The sequence below is a fragment of the Salvelinus sp. IW2-2015 genome, linkage group LG4p (genome assembly GCF_002910315.2).
Source record: "Salvelinus sp. IW2-2015 linkage group LG4p, ASM291031v2, whole genome shotgun sequence".
NCBI lineage: Eukaryota > Metazoa > Chordata > Actinopteri > Salmoniformes > Salmonidae > Salvelinus > Salvelinus sp. IW2-2015.
In genome coordinates this window covers 18,026,635-18,043,003 of record NC_036841.1, presented here as the reverse complement: position 1 = coordinate 18,043,003, position 16,369 = coordinate 18,026,635, and the positions used below count along the sequence as shown (strand labels likewise).

Here is a 16,369-nt window from a genome sequence, read left to right as displayed (position 1 = left end):
AAAACAGTATTTAGCAAATTATCACCGCTGTCTTTTGCTCAGAAGGAGATTCTCCTTTAAAAGTGCTTCCCAAATAGCACCCTGTTCCCTTTATAGGGGACTACTTTAGACCAGGGCGCATAGGACTCTGGTCAAAAGTAGTGCACTATACATGTATAGGGAATAGGTTGCCATTTGGGATGAACCCTTAGTCATTTTGACCGTAACTCTGTATCATTGTGCCCTTAACTGTGTATCACAGGGTTTGGTTCAATTCCATTTAAATTCATTCAAAAGTCAAGAATTAAAAAGGTGCCGTTTTATTTTTGTTGTGAATTTCACTTCACAAAGTTTAAATGGGAATTGACCCTGGTGTATAATGCGATTGTGTGTTTGAGAAAGTGAACAGTAGTTTCTCTGAGTTTTAGATGTTTCTTCTCAGTGTGTTCGTGCGTAAGGTTCTTGAGGTTTGGACCAAAGTAGTGCAAGATATAGGGAATGAGGTGCCATTTGGGACGCAACCCATTAAACCCACAGTGCAGCTCTGGGGGAGAGTAGTAGGCCACGTGCAGAGGTGAGCATGTGTGCTCATAGTGGGAGTTCGTTTTGAAGGGTCATTGATCCACCCGATACCCAAATATCGCCTCAGTGGGACCACAGCCTCTGTTCCAAAAAATACCCTTCACTTTCTCTTCCTCCATCTTACCTATTCCATAGCCAACCATGGAAACAGACAACTGATTTTAAACACGTGGATAGAAACACAAACTAGACTCGAACAACAGAGGATACAAAATACCACTCAACAGCACAGTAGACACCGCAACAAAGACCGAAAGTTCAAGTCATTCTCATCACAGAAACAGTAGGTACATTGGTTTAATTTTCCATTTCTTTGTTTGAGATTGGTTTATACAGGATGGTGTAAGTCTTAGCAAATAATTCAATTCCTTGCTATTAGATTTCTCTAAACATTTTAGATGGATTGAGTTTAAATTGATCAATGTTATACACAATTGGACATTTTGAATTGAACTGTTTGATTTGCTAAAGTGAAAACTTTCAATGTTCCTTCCATTCGATCACTTTACTAAAGATAGATTTAGTTCGTGACTTAATAATATATTTCCCCTGAAGCACTGATAGGTTCACACTACCAAGCTGGGGGAAAATGGTGAACCATGTCCCCATTACATGCTTTTGTGTTTGTAAACTGGTTTTCTGGTTGAGAAGACATATAATCAGTTTACAACCATCTGATGTCTGTTACAACCAGGTAAAGATGCCTTTTTCATGCCTTCAGAAAGTATTCATACCCCTTGACTTATTCCACATTTTGTTGTATCAAAATTGATTAAATATGTTTTTTCTCTCACATTGACATACAATATCCCATAATGACAAAGTGAAAACATGTTTTTAACATTTTTAGAAATACAAAAATATCCAATTTACATAAATATTCACATCCCTTTGAACTTGGGTACATCCAATTTGCTTTGATCATCCTTGATGTCACTACAACTTGGAGTCCACCTGTGGCCAATTCAATTGTTTGGACATGATTTAGAAAGAAACACACCTGTCTGTATAAGTTCTGACAGTGCATGTCAGAACAGGAACTATACCATGAACCCCAAGGAACTGCCCGTAGATCTACGAGAGAGAATTGTGATGAGACATAAAATACAGTTGAAGTCAGAAGTTTACATACACTTAGGTTGGACTCATTAAAACTTGTTTTTCAACCACTCCACAAATTTCTTGTTAACAAACTATAGTTTTGGCAAGTCGGTTAGGACATCTACTTTGTGCATGACAAGTCATTTTTCCAACAATTGTTTACAGACCAATTATTTCACTTATAATTCACTGTATCACAATTCCAGTGGGTCAGAAGTTTACATACATTAAGTTAACTGTGCCTTTAAACAGCTTGGAACATTCCAGAAAATTATGTCATGGCTTTAGAAGCTTCTGATAGGCTAATTGACATCATTTGAGTCAATTGGAGGTGTACCTGTGGATGTATTTCAGGGCCTACCTTCAAACTCAGTGACTCTGCTTGACATCATGGGAAAATCAAAAGAAATCAGCCAAGACCTCAGAAAACAAATTGTAGACCTCCACAATTCTGGTTCATCCTTGGGAGCAATTTCCAAACGCCTGAAGGTGCCATGTTTATCTGTACAAACAATAGTACAAAAGTATAAACACCATGGGACCACGCAGCCGTCATACCGCTCAGGAAGGAGACGCGTTCTGTCTCCTAGAGATTAACGTACTTTGGTGTGAAAAGTGCAAATCAATCCCAGAACAACAGCAAAGCACCATGTGAAGATGCTGGAGGAAAAAGGTATAAAAGTATCTATATCCACGGTAAAACAAGTCCTATATCGACATAACCTGAAAGGTCGCTCAGCAAGGAAGAAGCCACTGCTCCAAAACTGCCATAAAAAAGCCAGACTATGGTTTGCAACTGCACATGGGGACAAAGATCATACTTTTTGGAGAAATGTCCTCTGGTCTGATGAAACAAAAATAGAACTGTTTGGCAATAATGACCATCGTTATCTTTGGAGGAAAAAGGGGAATGCTTGCAAGCCGAAGAACACCATCCCAACCGTGAAGCACGGGGATGGAAGCATCATGTTGTGGGGGTGCTTTGCTGCAGGAGGGACTGGTGCACTTCGCAAAATAGATGGCATCATGAGGCAAGAAAATTATGTGGATATATTGAAGCAACATCTTAAGACATCAGTCAGGAAGTTAAAGCTTGGTCACAAATGGGTCTTCCAAATGGACAATGACCCCAAGCATACTTCCAAAGTTGTGGCAAAATGGCTTGATGACAACAAAGTCAAGGTATTGCAGTGGCCTCCCCAAAGCCCTGACCTCAAACCTATAGAAAATGTGTGGGCAGAACTGAAAAAGCGTATGCGAGCAAGGAGGCCTACAAACCGGACTCAGTTACACCAGCTCTGTCAGGAGGAATGGGCCAAAATTCACCCAACTTATTGTTGGAAGGTTGTGGAAGGCTACCCGAAACATTTGACCCAAGTTAAACAATTTAAAGGCAATGCTACCAAATACTAATTGAGTGTATGTAAACTTCTGACCCACAGGGAATGTGATGAAAGAAATAAAAGCTGAAATAAATCATTCGCTCTACTATTATTCTGACATTTCACATTCTTAAAATAAAGTGGTGATCCTAACTGACCTTAGACAGGGAATTTTTACTAGGATTAAATGTCAGGAATTTTGAAAAACTGAGTTTAAATGTATTTGGCTAAGGTGTATGTAAACTTCCGACTTGAATTGTATATCTGGGGACAGGTGTAAAACTATTTCTAGTGTTGAAAGTTTCCAAGAGCACACAGTGGTCTCCATCATTGGGAAATGGGAAAAATATGGACTCTGCCTAGAGCTGGGCAAGAAGGACCTTGGTTAGGGAGGTGACCAAGAACCCAATGACCACTCTAGAGTTCCTTGGCTGAGATGGGAGAACCTGCCAGAAGGACAACAGTCTCTACAGCACTTCACCAATCTGGGCTTTATGTGAGAGTGGCCAGACGGACGCTACTCCTGCGAAAAAAGGCACAAGATTGCTCGCCTGGTGTCTGCAAAAAGGCATGTGAAAGACTGAGATCATAAGGAAAAAGATGAGACAAAAATGTAACTCTTTGGCCTGAATGCAAAGCGCTATGTCTGGAGAAAACCAGGCACAGCTCATCACTCGTCTAACACCATCTCTACCATGAAGCATGGTGGTGGCAGCATCATGCTATGGGGATGCTTTTCACCAGCAGGGATTGGGAGACTGGTAAGGATAGATGGGAACAATGAATGGGGCCAAATACAGGCAAATCCTTGATGAGAACCTGCTTCAGAGTGCAAACAACCTTTGCCTGGGGGGCAAGGTTTACGTTCCAACAGGACAATGACCCCAAGCATACAGCAAAATCAATGCTGGAATGGCTTCCAAACAATAATGTGAAAGTTCTTGAGTGGCCCAGTCAAAGCCCATACTTGAATCCCATTGAAAATCTGTCGAAAGACTTGAATGTAATTGTTCACCGCCACTCCCCACTCCCCAGAAAAACTGCAAGGAAGAATGGGAGAAAATCCCCAAATCCAAATGTACTAAGCTGATACAGACATACCCAAGACGACTCAAAGCTGTAATCACCATCAAAGGTGCTTCTGCAAAGTATTAACTCAGGGGTGTGAATACTTATGGAAATGTAATATTTCATTTTCAATAAATTTGCTAACAATATTTAAAACATATTTTAACTTTGTCATTATGGGGTATAGTGTGTAGATGGGTGAGAAAAAATAAATATTTAATCTGTTTTGAATTCAGGCTGTAAATCAAGGGGTATAAATATTTGCTGAAGGCAAATGGTTGGTGGTTCAGATAACGTGGTTTTAGCAACCAGGAAAATACTTGATCAAAACCCCCCTTTTTTTAAATATGTTTTTATAGGACATATAAAGAAATACAAATTACAAATTGAACAGATACATCCTTTTATCCCCCTATACTTATTGAAACAACTCCCTCCCTTTAACAAATAAAAGCAGCATGCATACAAAAATATAACAAATGTACGATTGGAAATAATAATATATAAATATGCACACAAGTACACATACACACATATACAAACACAAAAATAAAAAATATCACAACATGCTATCCCTTCCTACCCACACCCTCCCGTATCCCGTTGGCCAAAATTCTTACTCCTGATCAATAGAAGGAAACTGATCAATAGAAGGAAATTAAAGGCTGCCATCTCAGGAAAAGGTTATCAGTACATCTTCTCAGAGTGTATATCATTTGTTCTAAGTGTAGAAAAGACAGATCTTTCAACCAGGATGATGCATTGGGAGGTTTGAAGGATTTCCAGTTAAGCAAGATCTGCTGGAGGGCTATAAGGGAGGCAAACGCTACAACGTCCGCTTTACTTTTAGTGAGACTAGGCAACAAAGATGGAACTCCAAATATAGCTATTAGAGGACGAGGCTGCAGGTCAATATCTAGAATTTTCGAGAGAGTATTTTTAAAAGGATGACCAATACTCAGACAGCTTAGAAGACAAATAAAACATATGGGTGTAGTCTGCAGGAGTGAATGAACATCTATCACGTGTCATTCGTGTCTGGGAGGAGTTTACTTCGTTTTTCTTTGATGTAGTGAATTCTGTGCAAGACTTCGAACTGAATGAAACTTAACCCGAGCACATGAAGATGTGGAGTTAACCCTTAGAAGAGCCTCCTCCCACCAGTCATCTGCAAGGTCAAGTTCAAGTTCACTACCCCAGTCTGTCTTGATTTTGTTTATTTGAGAGGGTTCAGGGGACAGCATAATGTCATATAATCTAGAAATCCGACTTTGCCGATTCCACGGGATGGATAAAATCTCCTCTAGCAACGTCTTGGGAGGTAGTTGAGGAAAGGTGGGAAAATGAGAGCGAACAAAGTTATGGGTTTGAAAATAGCGGAAAAGATTAGAATGAGCAAGATTAGATTTAGCTACGAGATCATTAAAACTGACAAACTTCCCATCTAAAAATACATCTTCGAAACAAACCAAACCTCTCTCACGCCACAAAACGCCTGGTGCGGTAGAGATACTCTTAATGATCGGCTATGAAAAGCCAACTGACATTTACTCCTGAGGTGCTGATTTGCTGCACCCTCGACAACTACTGTGATTATTATTATTTGACCATGCTTGTCACTTATGAACATTTTGAACATCTTGGCATAGTTCTGTTATAATCTCCACCCGGCACAGCCAGAAGAGGACTGGCCACCCCTCATAGCCTGGTTCCTCTCTAGGTTTCTTCCTAGGTTTTGGCCTTTCTAGGGAGTTTTTCCTAGCCACCGTGCTTCTACACCTGCATTGCTTGCTGTTTGGGGTTTTAGGCTGGGTTTCTGTACAGCACTTTGAGATATCAGCTGATGTAAGAAGGGCTATATAAATACATTTGATTTGATTTTGATTTGATTTTGTGTTTGGAGGGTATAAATAGGTGGTTGATACAGATAGGGTTTAGAAGAGAAGGAGCAGAAGTCTAAAATGTTGACGAAATTGTCTCCAGATCTTCAAAGTAGAGTGCACAATGGGGTTTCCCGTATACTTTGAAGGACACAGGGACAGTGGGGCACAAGCAAGAGCAGAAAGGGAGGATGATTGGCAGGAGTGTGCCTCTAATGAGCACCAGTTGGTACCTAGAGCATTACACCAGACCATAATCTTTTGAATATTGCCTGCCCAATAGTAAAGCAGTAAATTTGGAAGTGCCAATCCTCCATCTTGTCTCCTTCTTTGAAGTATTGCTCTACGTATCCTAGATGATTTGCCTGCCCAGATAAAATGACTGATGAGCCTATCCAAATGAACAAAACTTCCTTATACAACTGTCATACAACCTGACCATGATGACATACAATATATCATATTGAAGACAGTGCAACCAGTTTTGCCTACTGGAATATAGTTAACACTACATAACTAATACAAAACAAAAATAGTTTGTTGTGGCTTCTCTCTTCCCAGTAAATCAGCCGGCAGGACGGACCACCATGCTTTTAGCCTTCCAGGTCCTGGGTCTGTCTTTAGGGGTGATTGGCTGGTGTCTGGAGAACAGCTGCACTAATTCCCATTCCTGGAGGGTACGCAGCCATTCTGGGGCTGTCACAACCAGCAACTGGCAGTTCGAGGGCTTGTGGATGTCCTGCGCAGCCACGTCCCTGGGCTCTGTGCAGTGCCAGAGGTACAAGACTGTACTGGGGCTACCAGGTGAGAGACACATGCAGGGCTCAGTGCAATACTCACATGCAGTATTAAGGGCAATCTGTAGTTTAAACAACAGCTAAAATGGTATTGATAAACAGCTGAGGAATGGTGTTAGAGAAATGTAACCACTTTCAAATTCAAAGACAGAGCTGTGGATTCAAGGACTGACCATCCAAACTATAGTTTTAACCATGTTTTGAGGCTATATAGTCTTTGTTTGCAATTACATTGTTTAAAAAAACATATTTTGGGTTCTGATGGAGTACGACAGTTGAACTAAGCTCATGAGGCATTTATAATTTGTAGTCTTCAAAAAATCTATGGGTTTATGTTATTCATTTAAAAGTAAAAAATTAGCTTACAGATTGCCCTGCCAGGATTTATTTTTCTATGATCAAATACAAATCTTTGAATGTTGTAAACATCTACTTCGGTTATCACATAAACATACTGGTAGATGCCGTCAAGTTCCAAAATGAGTAGTATGTATGCACGGACAGTAGTTTGTGGGCAAAAGCACTGTGTAAACATTGCAATGGTGGTTTTCGATTCAATTCCAGCCAAGAGTGACCCAGCAGTTAGATATTGGCTGCTGATTAAAATACTTGATGTAGTTTTACCCTTGTCTAAAGTGACTGTGCTGTTTTGATAATTGTCCATACAACACAAATTCATTAAGAAACTGAGAAAAGATCTGAAGTATTTACATAACAAAAGTATTGTGTAGATGAGACTGACATAGAGTATCTGTGAAATCAATTATAGTAGGCCTGTAGTACAGTGTCCATATTAGGACAGCCAAAGTCTAAGCAGGACTTTTTGAAGCTGTTCTCATATTGACAACGTAGTACGGTAGTATTTTTTACTTCCTTACCTACGTGACTGTCACTTTCAACTGTCGACCACCACACTGAGGTATGCAGGCCATATGGTCTTAGTTTCAGGCCATGAAGGTAATAGGGGTTGTAAATCGCACAAGTATCATTGTATCATCGCTCGGTCAATCATTGACAGTCACACTGACCTTGGTTTCCTTTCATTGTGTGTGTGTGTGTCAAATCAAATCAAATGTTATTGGTCACATACACATGGTTAGCAGATGTTAATGTGAGCGTAGCGAAATGCTTGTGCTTCTAGTTCCAACAGTGCAGTAATATCTAACAAATAATCTAACAATTCCCAACAACTACCTAATACACACAAATCTAAAGGGGTGAATGAGAATATGTACATATAAATATATGGATGAGCGATGGCCATAGGCAAGGTGCAGTAGATTATATAAAATACAGTATATACATGTGATATGAGTAATGTAAGATATGTAAACATTACTAAAGTGGCATTATTTAAAGTGGCAATGTTTAAAGTGACTAGTGATCCATTTATTAAAGTGTCCAGTGATTGGGTCTCAATACAGTATATACATGTGATATGAGTAATGTAAGATATGTAGACATTATGTGTATGCCTCTATGACACTGCAACAGACTCCTAGATAACCACACATTCATAAGAATGAAGAACTGTAGTCAGAACCATAGTCACCCCACCACCAAAGGTCAGAGTGCTTTCATTGTTACAGAGAGAGATATTAAAAGAGTATTGTCTAACCTGAATATTCTAAGGAGACACCAATGGCAAACACCAATGGCAGGTACTGTATCTATTGTGAAACTCCTGATTTAATAGTTGAGAAAGTCAAACAGTGGGTCAGGGTGGGTGTCATCGCTTTCGATGAACCAATCTAAACCAATTTCGATGAACCAATCTGTCATATTGTTTATCTCCTTAGACCACACCTAAGCCCTAAACCCTGGTCACCGTCACCTTATAGGTGAAGCCTCTCTGGTTTTTACACGCCTCTCATTGCTTTACAACCCCTGTGCATAGACTAAAGTTCTCTGCATTTGAAACAAGACAACAGACATCCAGCACATTGGAGACCGAGCAAGGACATAGAATAACTCGCATATCTCGTGAGGCCATTTTCAATCATCCTGTGTGACTGAGGGTTTCAACCTCAAGAGTTTAGAAGCCTTTTCCCACACCTGTGTGTGTGTGCTCTGGGTGATCATGTCGACGGCAGTGGAACTAACTGGGTTTTTGTTGTGCGTGGCAAGCTGGCTGCTCACCGGCTCCTCACTAGCCAATGACTACTGGAAGTTGTCCTCGGTGTCTGGCAGTGTCATCATATCCACACGCCAGTTCCAGAATCTATTTCACTCGTGTGCCGAGAACAGCGCCGGCATTAGGAACTGCAAAGACTTTGAGTCTCTGCTCGCTCTGCCTGGTAGGTACTGGACTGACTACTACTTCCAAACTGGACCAATAGATAATCTCCAAAACCTGTCCCAAACAATATCGGCAAATTAGATTGACATCCCTGGTCAAAGGGAACTCTAAAGGGAAACGTTTCCTGCTTTTCTAGGTCACTGGCCAACTCAAATGGTTAATGTTATGTGATGCGGTTTTTCTGTGTAAAGGTCAATCAATTACATACAACAGCCTTAAATAGTCCGTTTTGTTAGATTCCTGATGTTGCCAAATGTTTTAAGAATTAGAGGAACACAATGTCTTCATATTTTCAATTGAGTGTCTCTTCAGCAAACATGAATGATCCATGTATTGGTACAGTTATGTCTCTTAGACCCATGCTACATCAGAGTTAAAGCCTCCATTTGTCTGTTTTGTAGGCGACATACAGGAAGTTGATATCAGCCTTTAGCAGTGTCTAACAATTAAAAAAGGCCACCAGCACTCGCTTGATAGCAGCAATTGAAGTCTGTTTATTTTCTTTAGGCAACATGTCCCACTAGTACACCCTGCAAACGTTTCTGCTATGCCTTCTTCAGTGCGTGTGTGTTGTTAGACAAGCAAGAGGATAGAGTTGAGCACATTTCCCTCCCTCTCGAAGTCTCAGTCTACTCAGGCTCTCTATCGATCCAATGTCTGTCGTTGACTGGAACTCTGTCGCTTCCTGTGTTCAGGCTACATACAGGCATGTCGAGCCCTGATGATCATCGCTCTGCTCCTGGGTCTAGCGTCCATCATTGTCTCAGTGCTGGGGCTGAAATGCACAAAGATCGGCAGCACTTCTCAACAGGTCAAGGGCAAAATCACTCTGACCGGCGGCAGCTTGTTCATCTTATCAGGTGTGTCCCCAACTGCCAGCATCCTCACCTGAGTACCAATCTCTCTCTCTCTTGCTCTCCCGCCCCTCTCCCTCACCCCACCGTCTCTCTTTCTTCTGCCGTTTATCAACCATTTCAATTTCCCTCTCCTACAGGTCTTTCCACCTTGACTGCTGTGTCATGGTACACTGCACGGGTGGTGCAGGAGTTCCATGATCCATTTTTTGCAGGAGTAAGGTGAATACACATCCCAAAAGCTGAAGGTACTGCCTGGGAATTGGCATTCTAATTAGAGCCAGGACTTTTTTCCGGTCAGGTCACATCACTCAACCAATCAATTAAAACCTTGTTCATAAAAACCTTTTATTGAAGGAATCATTCTGATTTGGGTGCACGCACGCACGCGCACACATACACACACACACACGTAAAGTTGATTCATTCTCTGTCCTTGTAGGTTTGAGCTGGGTACAGGTCTATACATGGGCTGGGGAGCTGCCTGTCTGGCCATTCTAGGTGGGGTCATGCTCTGCTGTTATGGAAGAGAGGTCCATCAGCACCACCAACAGGGTGAGTAATTGCGCCCACAAAGTTGTCCCAAATTGCACATTAATCCCTATATAGTGCAGTATAGGGCTCTGATCAAAAGTGGTGCACTATATAGCCATTTGGGATGCAACCAAAGACACTTCCTACTCCCAAAGCTTAACGCGCAAGCTAACCATTATCCTACCAAAACCATGGTCTTGGTTGGGCAAAGAGAGGACAACGCTATCTCAGGTCTCCAGGCAGGCGATGGGCTAGCCAACACTAGTTAGTGAACGATTTCCCATCTGTTACATGAACTAGTCAAAGAAATCATTGTTGTCCAATCTATTGTACCCTGCTTGTCTTACAGGGGATATTCATACAACTACTCCAAAACAAGCCGTGTACAACAGATCTACAGGGAAGCACCTGTGTCAGAGTCTGGGAATTCAAAAGCTTATGTTTAAAGCAGTTTCAAATGTTTTTTGTTTTTTTTAAATCTCAATGTTTGTTTGTCTGTTTCCATTTGTTACTTCGGTAAAGTGTAATTTTACTGGTTTGCATTTGCTGTTATATTTTTGTTGTTTTGTTTTTGTTGTCTTCTTGAGTTGCGCGAGTCACTGAATATTCATGTAATGTTTATTACTTTGAAATGTATTGAAAATAAAACTATTTCTCTATTGATGATTATTGTTCTATTGATATTGGATATCCAAATGAATAGAAAATACAAGCTACGCCACAACTCCAAATTAATGGACAAGATACCCACTGGCCACAGACTTCTAATTCACATTGGTTCAACGTAATTTCATTGAAATGACGTGGAAACAACATTGATTCAATCGGTGTGTGCCCAGTGGGTAAGTAGTGAATCCTTTGATTCTAAACTGACTATAGCCATATGTTCAAGTAATGTCTTGTGATTGCTCAGCTCCATGCTTGACATTTAATGCGTTTTTGGGGGGATATTCTGATCTTTAACATTTCATCTGATATGTCTACAATGTGACTAATTTAGATACTTTGGTCAGAATCTGTTGTACAAATCTACGGTTGGACTACTTCAAACAGGGCAAAATACAGTAATTGGTTCATATAACCGGCGTCACTTTGCTAGATTATTTGTTTCACTTTCTCCCTCCACTTGCCACTGACTGGGCTAGAACCACACACTTAGAAAAAAAAGGTTCTTTAGGTTTCTATATAGAACTTTGAGTATTTGGTCAAAAGGTTAACTTTTTTTAGAAAAATGTTCAATCCTCTGAAGCTAGAAAGTCAGCCTGAATGGTGTTTCCTCCGATACATTGGTGCGGCTGGCTTCCAGGTTAAGCGAGCAGTGTGTCAAGAAGAAGTGCGCCTTGGCAGGGTCGTGTTTCAGAGGACTCATGGCTCTCAACCTTCGCCTCTCTCGAGTCCCTAGCGGAGTTACAGCGATGGGACAAGACTGTAAAACAACCAAATCAAAAAAAAGAATAGATAAGGTTCTTCCAGAATTTGAGTACTAAGCTACTGTTTTTAGCTAGCTAGCTAGGCCTAGGAAAAAGCCACTTAGAGACTTTACAAGCTAGTTAATAAACGTTCATTTTAATTATTGGCTAAATAGGCTGCATTTAGACAGGAAGCCCAATTCTGTCTTTTGACCAATCAGATCAGCTCTGACAATGATCTGATGGGAATTGGGCTGCCTGTCTAAATGTAGCCTTAGAGCTACAGACCCAGCCTGACATTGGCAATTAGCGAATTGTTATTGCAGTGTGGAGTCAGATGGGGGACTATGTTACATGACGGTGTAAGAAGAGGGAACTGAGTGCTGATAACCTCTGTTGAATGCGCATGATGGGCTACCAGAGGTAATAACCTCTCCCTCAATGTTAACAAAATGAAAGAGCTGATCGTGGACTTCAGGAGACAGTAGAGGGAGCACGCCATCCACATCGATGGGGCTGCAGTGGAGAAGGTATAAAGCTTAAAGTTCCTCGGCGTACACATCACTGACAATCTGAAATGATCCACCCACACAGACAGTGTAGCGAAGAAGGCGCGATAGCGCCTCTTCAACGTCAGGAAACTGAAGAAATTCAGCTTGACCCCTAAGGCCAAAAGATCATCAAGGACCTCAGCCACCCGACCCCCGGTCTGTTCACCCCATTACCATCCAGAAGGCAAGGTCAGTACAGGTGCATTAAAGCTGGGACTGAGAGACTGAAAAACAGCTTCTATCTCAAGGCCATCAGACTGTTAAAGAGTCACCACAAATCGGTCTCCGCCCACTACGTCTCCCTGAACTTTAGTCACTAGCCGGCTACCACCCGGTTACTCAACCCTGCACCTTAGATGCTGCTACCTATGTACATAGACATGGAACACTGTAATTTGGAACACTGTCACTTTAAAAATGTTTACATACTGTTTTACCCACTTCATATGTACAGTTGGAGTCAGAAGTTTACATACACTTAGGTTGGAGTCATTAAAACTCATTTTTCAACCACTCCACACATTTTTTGTTATTACACTATAGCTTTGGCAAGTCGGTTAGTACATCTACTTTGTGTATGACACAAGAAATTTTTCCAACAATTGTTTACAGACAGATTATTTCACTTATAATACCCTGCATCACAATTCCAGTGGGTCAGAAGTGTACATACTGTAACGGTCGTCTGTTGAAGGTGACCAAAGCACAGCGTGGTAAGTGTTCATGATTTATTAATAATACTGAACACTGAATAACAAAACCAACAAAGAGCACGACAGAAACAGTTCTGTCTGGTGCAGGCACAAAGAACAGAAAACAACTACCCACAAAACACAGGTGGGAAAAGGCTACCTAAGTATGGTTCTCAATCAGAGACAACGATAGACAGCTGCCTCTGATTGAGAACAACACCCGGCCAAACACACAGAAATAGAAAACATAGAACACAAAACATAGAATGCCCACCCCAACTCACGCCCTGACCAAACCAAAATAGAGACATAAAAAGGANACCATCTCAATCTGCTTCTCCTGCAGGTCTTTCCACCTTGACTGCTGTGTCATGGTACACTGCACGGGTGGTGCAGGAGTTCCATGATCCATTCTTTGCAGGAGTAAGGTGAATACACATCCCAAAAGCTGAAAGTACTGCCTGCAAATTGGCGTTCAAATTAGGGCCAAGAGTTTTTCCCGGTCAGGTCACATCAATCAATTAATACCTATTTCACAAAAACCTTTTAATTCTCTGTCCATTAGGTTTGAACTGGGTGCAGGTCTATACATGGGTTGGGGAGCTGCCTGTTTGGCCATTCTAGGTGGGGTCATGCTCTGCTGTTCCTGTAAGAGGGGTCCACCAGGACCAACCACAGGGTGAGTAATTGCATTCACAAAGTTGAGTCCCAAATTGCACCCTAATCCCTATATAGTGCACTATAGGGCTCTGGTCCATTTGGGATGCACCCAAAGACACTTCCTACTCCCAAAGTTATTGGCAAGCTAACCATTATCCTACCAAAACCATGGTCTTGGTTGTAAAAAGTGAGGACAACACTATCTCAGGTCTCAAGGCAGGTGATAGGCTAGCCAACACTAGTCAGCTAGCGATTTCCCATCTGTTACATGAGCTAGTCAAAGAAATGATTGTTGTCCAATCTATTGTACCCTGCTTGTCTTACAGGGGATATTCATACAACTACTCCAAAACAAGTGGTGGACAACAGATCTACAGGGCAGCACCTGTGTCAGAGTCTGGGAGTTCAAAAGCTTATGTTTAAAGCAGTTTAAAATGTTGTTGTTTTTTTCAATGTAATTGTTTGTTTGTCTGTTTCCATTTGTTTCTTCACCGAAGTGTGAATTTACTGGTTTGAATGTGCCATTATATATTTTTGTTTGTTTTGTTTTTGTTGTCTTGAGTTGAGTCACTGTGAATATTAATGCAATGTTTATTACTTTCCAATGTATTGAAATAAAAACATTGTTCTGTTGATGATTATTGTTTTATTGATATTGGATATCCAAATGAATGGAAAAGATAAGCTATGCCACAACTCCAAATGAATGGATAAGATACCCACTGGGCACTGACGTCTAATCCACATTGGTTCAACGTAATTTCATTGAAATGACGTGGAAACAACGTTGATTCAACCAGTGTGTCGCCAGTGGGTAAGCATCAAATACAGTACTTACCTGAATTTTATAGTCAATCCTGTGATTCGAAACTGACTACAGCCATATGTTCAAGTAATGTCTTGTGATCGCTCAGCTTCCTGCTGGACATTTAAATAAATACTCCACTCAAAATAAAAACAATTATATTCTGTTATTTACTATTTAACATTTCATCTGATATGTGTCTAACCCAGATACTTGGGTCAGAATCTGTTGTACAAATCTACAGTTGGACTACTTCAGACAAGGTAAAATAATTGATTAATGTAACCCGTGTCACTGTGCTAAATGACCTGTTTCACTTCCTTCCTCAACTTGCCTCTGACTGGGCTTGAACCACACTCTTAGAGAGGTTATTTAGAGTTCTAGATAGAACCTTTTGGTTATTTGGTAAAAATGAAAGAACCCTTTTCAGAAAAAGGTTCAATCCTTAAGGTTCTATAATAAAAACATGTTTGAACATCACTGTCCATCAACTGCCATTTAACCAGCATGACCACTGTCTGGTTTCAGAAGACTGTTGTTGAAAATACCAATAAGCATTCCAATTTTTTTAATGCAAAGTAGATTTTTTAATTGAAATATATGAAGTCAATCATTTGATAATCTATAGGCTAGAATAAATAAGGTCAAACGACCAGTGGAAAAAATATCAGAATTGGGATGCCTGACTAAATGCAGCCATAGAGCTACATACCCAGCCTGACATTGGCAATTAGATAATTGTTATTTTTATTTCAGTGTGGAGTCCGATGGGGGACTATGTTTCATGACGCTATAACAAGAGTGGACTGAGTGCTGCTAAACTCTGAATGTGCATGATGGGCTTACAGAGGTAATACCCTCTCCCTCAACGTCAACAAAACAAAGGAGCTGATCGTGGACTTCAGGAAACAGCAGAGGGAGCACGCCCCCATCCACATCGACAGGGCCGCAGTGGACTAGGTGGAAAGCTTCACGTTCCTTGGTGTACACATCACTGACAATCTTAAATGATCCACCCACACAGACAGTGTGGTGAAGGCGCAACAGCGAGGCTGAAGAAATTCAGAAGGTGAGGTCAGTACAGGTGCATCAAAGCTGGGACTGAGAGACTGAAAAACATCTATCTATCTCAAGGCCATCAGACTGGCCTCCAACCAGTACCCTGCCCTGAACTTTAGTCAATGTCACTAGCCGGTTACCACCCGGTTACTCAACCCTGCACCTTAGAGGCTGCTGCCTATTTACATAGACATAGCATACTGGTAAGTTTAATCATGTTTACATACTGTTTTACCCAATTCATATGTATAGACTGTATTTTAGTCAAGGCCTATCCTATTTAACTATTGCTGTCCATATACTATTCTATCCTATGTATTATTCAGGTGTACTACTACTATATATACAGTACCAGTCAAAAGTTTGGACATCTACTCATTCTATGGTTTTTCTTAATTTTTAAGACATCAAAACTATGAAATAACACATATGGAATCAACTAGTAACTAAAAAGGTAAACAAATCAAAATGTATTTTAGATTTTTCAAAGTAGCCTCCCCTTGTCTTTGTGATAGCTTTGCACACTCTTGGCATTCTCTCGACCAGCTTCACCTGGAAGGCTTTTCCAACAGTCTTGGAGTTCTGAGCACTTTTTGGAGGTCAGGTGATTGTGGGGGCCAGGTCGTCTGATGCAGCACTCCATCACTCTCCTTCTTGGTCGACTAGCTTTACACAGCATGGAGGCCTATTGGGTCATTGTCCTGTTGAAAACCAAAT

The 16,369-nt window shown here is 40.9% G+C and overlaps 1 protein-coding gene across 5 annotated transcripts; it reads left to right on the top strand.

The window, feature by feature from the left end:
• The first annotated feature begins 575 nt into the window (after positions 1-575).
• On the top strand, positions 576-14,421 carry LOC111960642 (claudin-19). Of its 5 annotated transcripts, none has more exons than XM_070438585.1 (6): positions 576-844; positions 6,529-6,796; positions 9,784-9,948; positions 10,083-10,164; positions 10,385-10,497; positions 10,826-11,060. In XM_070438585.1, exons 2-6 carry the CDS (start codon positions 6,580-6,582, stop codon positions 10,951-10,953), a joined length of 705 nt encoding a protein of 234 aa, XP_070294686.1. In that variant the 5' UTR covers positions 576-844; positions 6,529-6,579; the 3' UTR covers positions 10,954-11,060. The 5 variants fall into 5 exon arrangements, with proteins under 5 accessions (XP_070294686.1, XP_023838515.1, XP_023838514.1 ...); XM_023982747.2 differs by having other exon boundaries at positions 577-848; positions 6,554-6,796; XM_023982746.2 differs by having other exon boundaries at positions 589-844; positions 6,554-6,796.
• The last annotated feature ends 1,948 nt before the right edge of the window (positions 14,422-16,369 follow it).

Bases quoted from the DNA above. Each gene is read 5' to 3' on its own strand.
- LOC111960642 (XM_070438585.1), top strand. From the start codon at position 6,580: ATGCTTTTAGCCTTCCAGGTCCTGGGTCTGTCTTTAGGGGTGATTGGC. The intron at 6,797-9,783 runs GTGAGAGACACA...TCCTGTGTTCAG, and splicing joins GACTGTACTGGGGCTACCAG to GCTACATACAGGCATGTCGA. The intron at 10,498-10,825 runs GTGAGTAATTGC...CTTGTCTTACAG, and splicing joins CCATCAGCACCACCAACAGG to GGGATATTCATACAACTACT.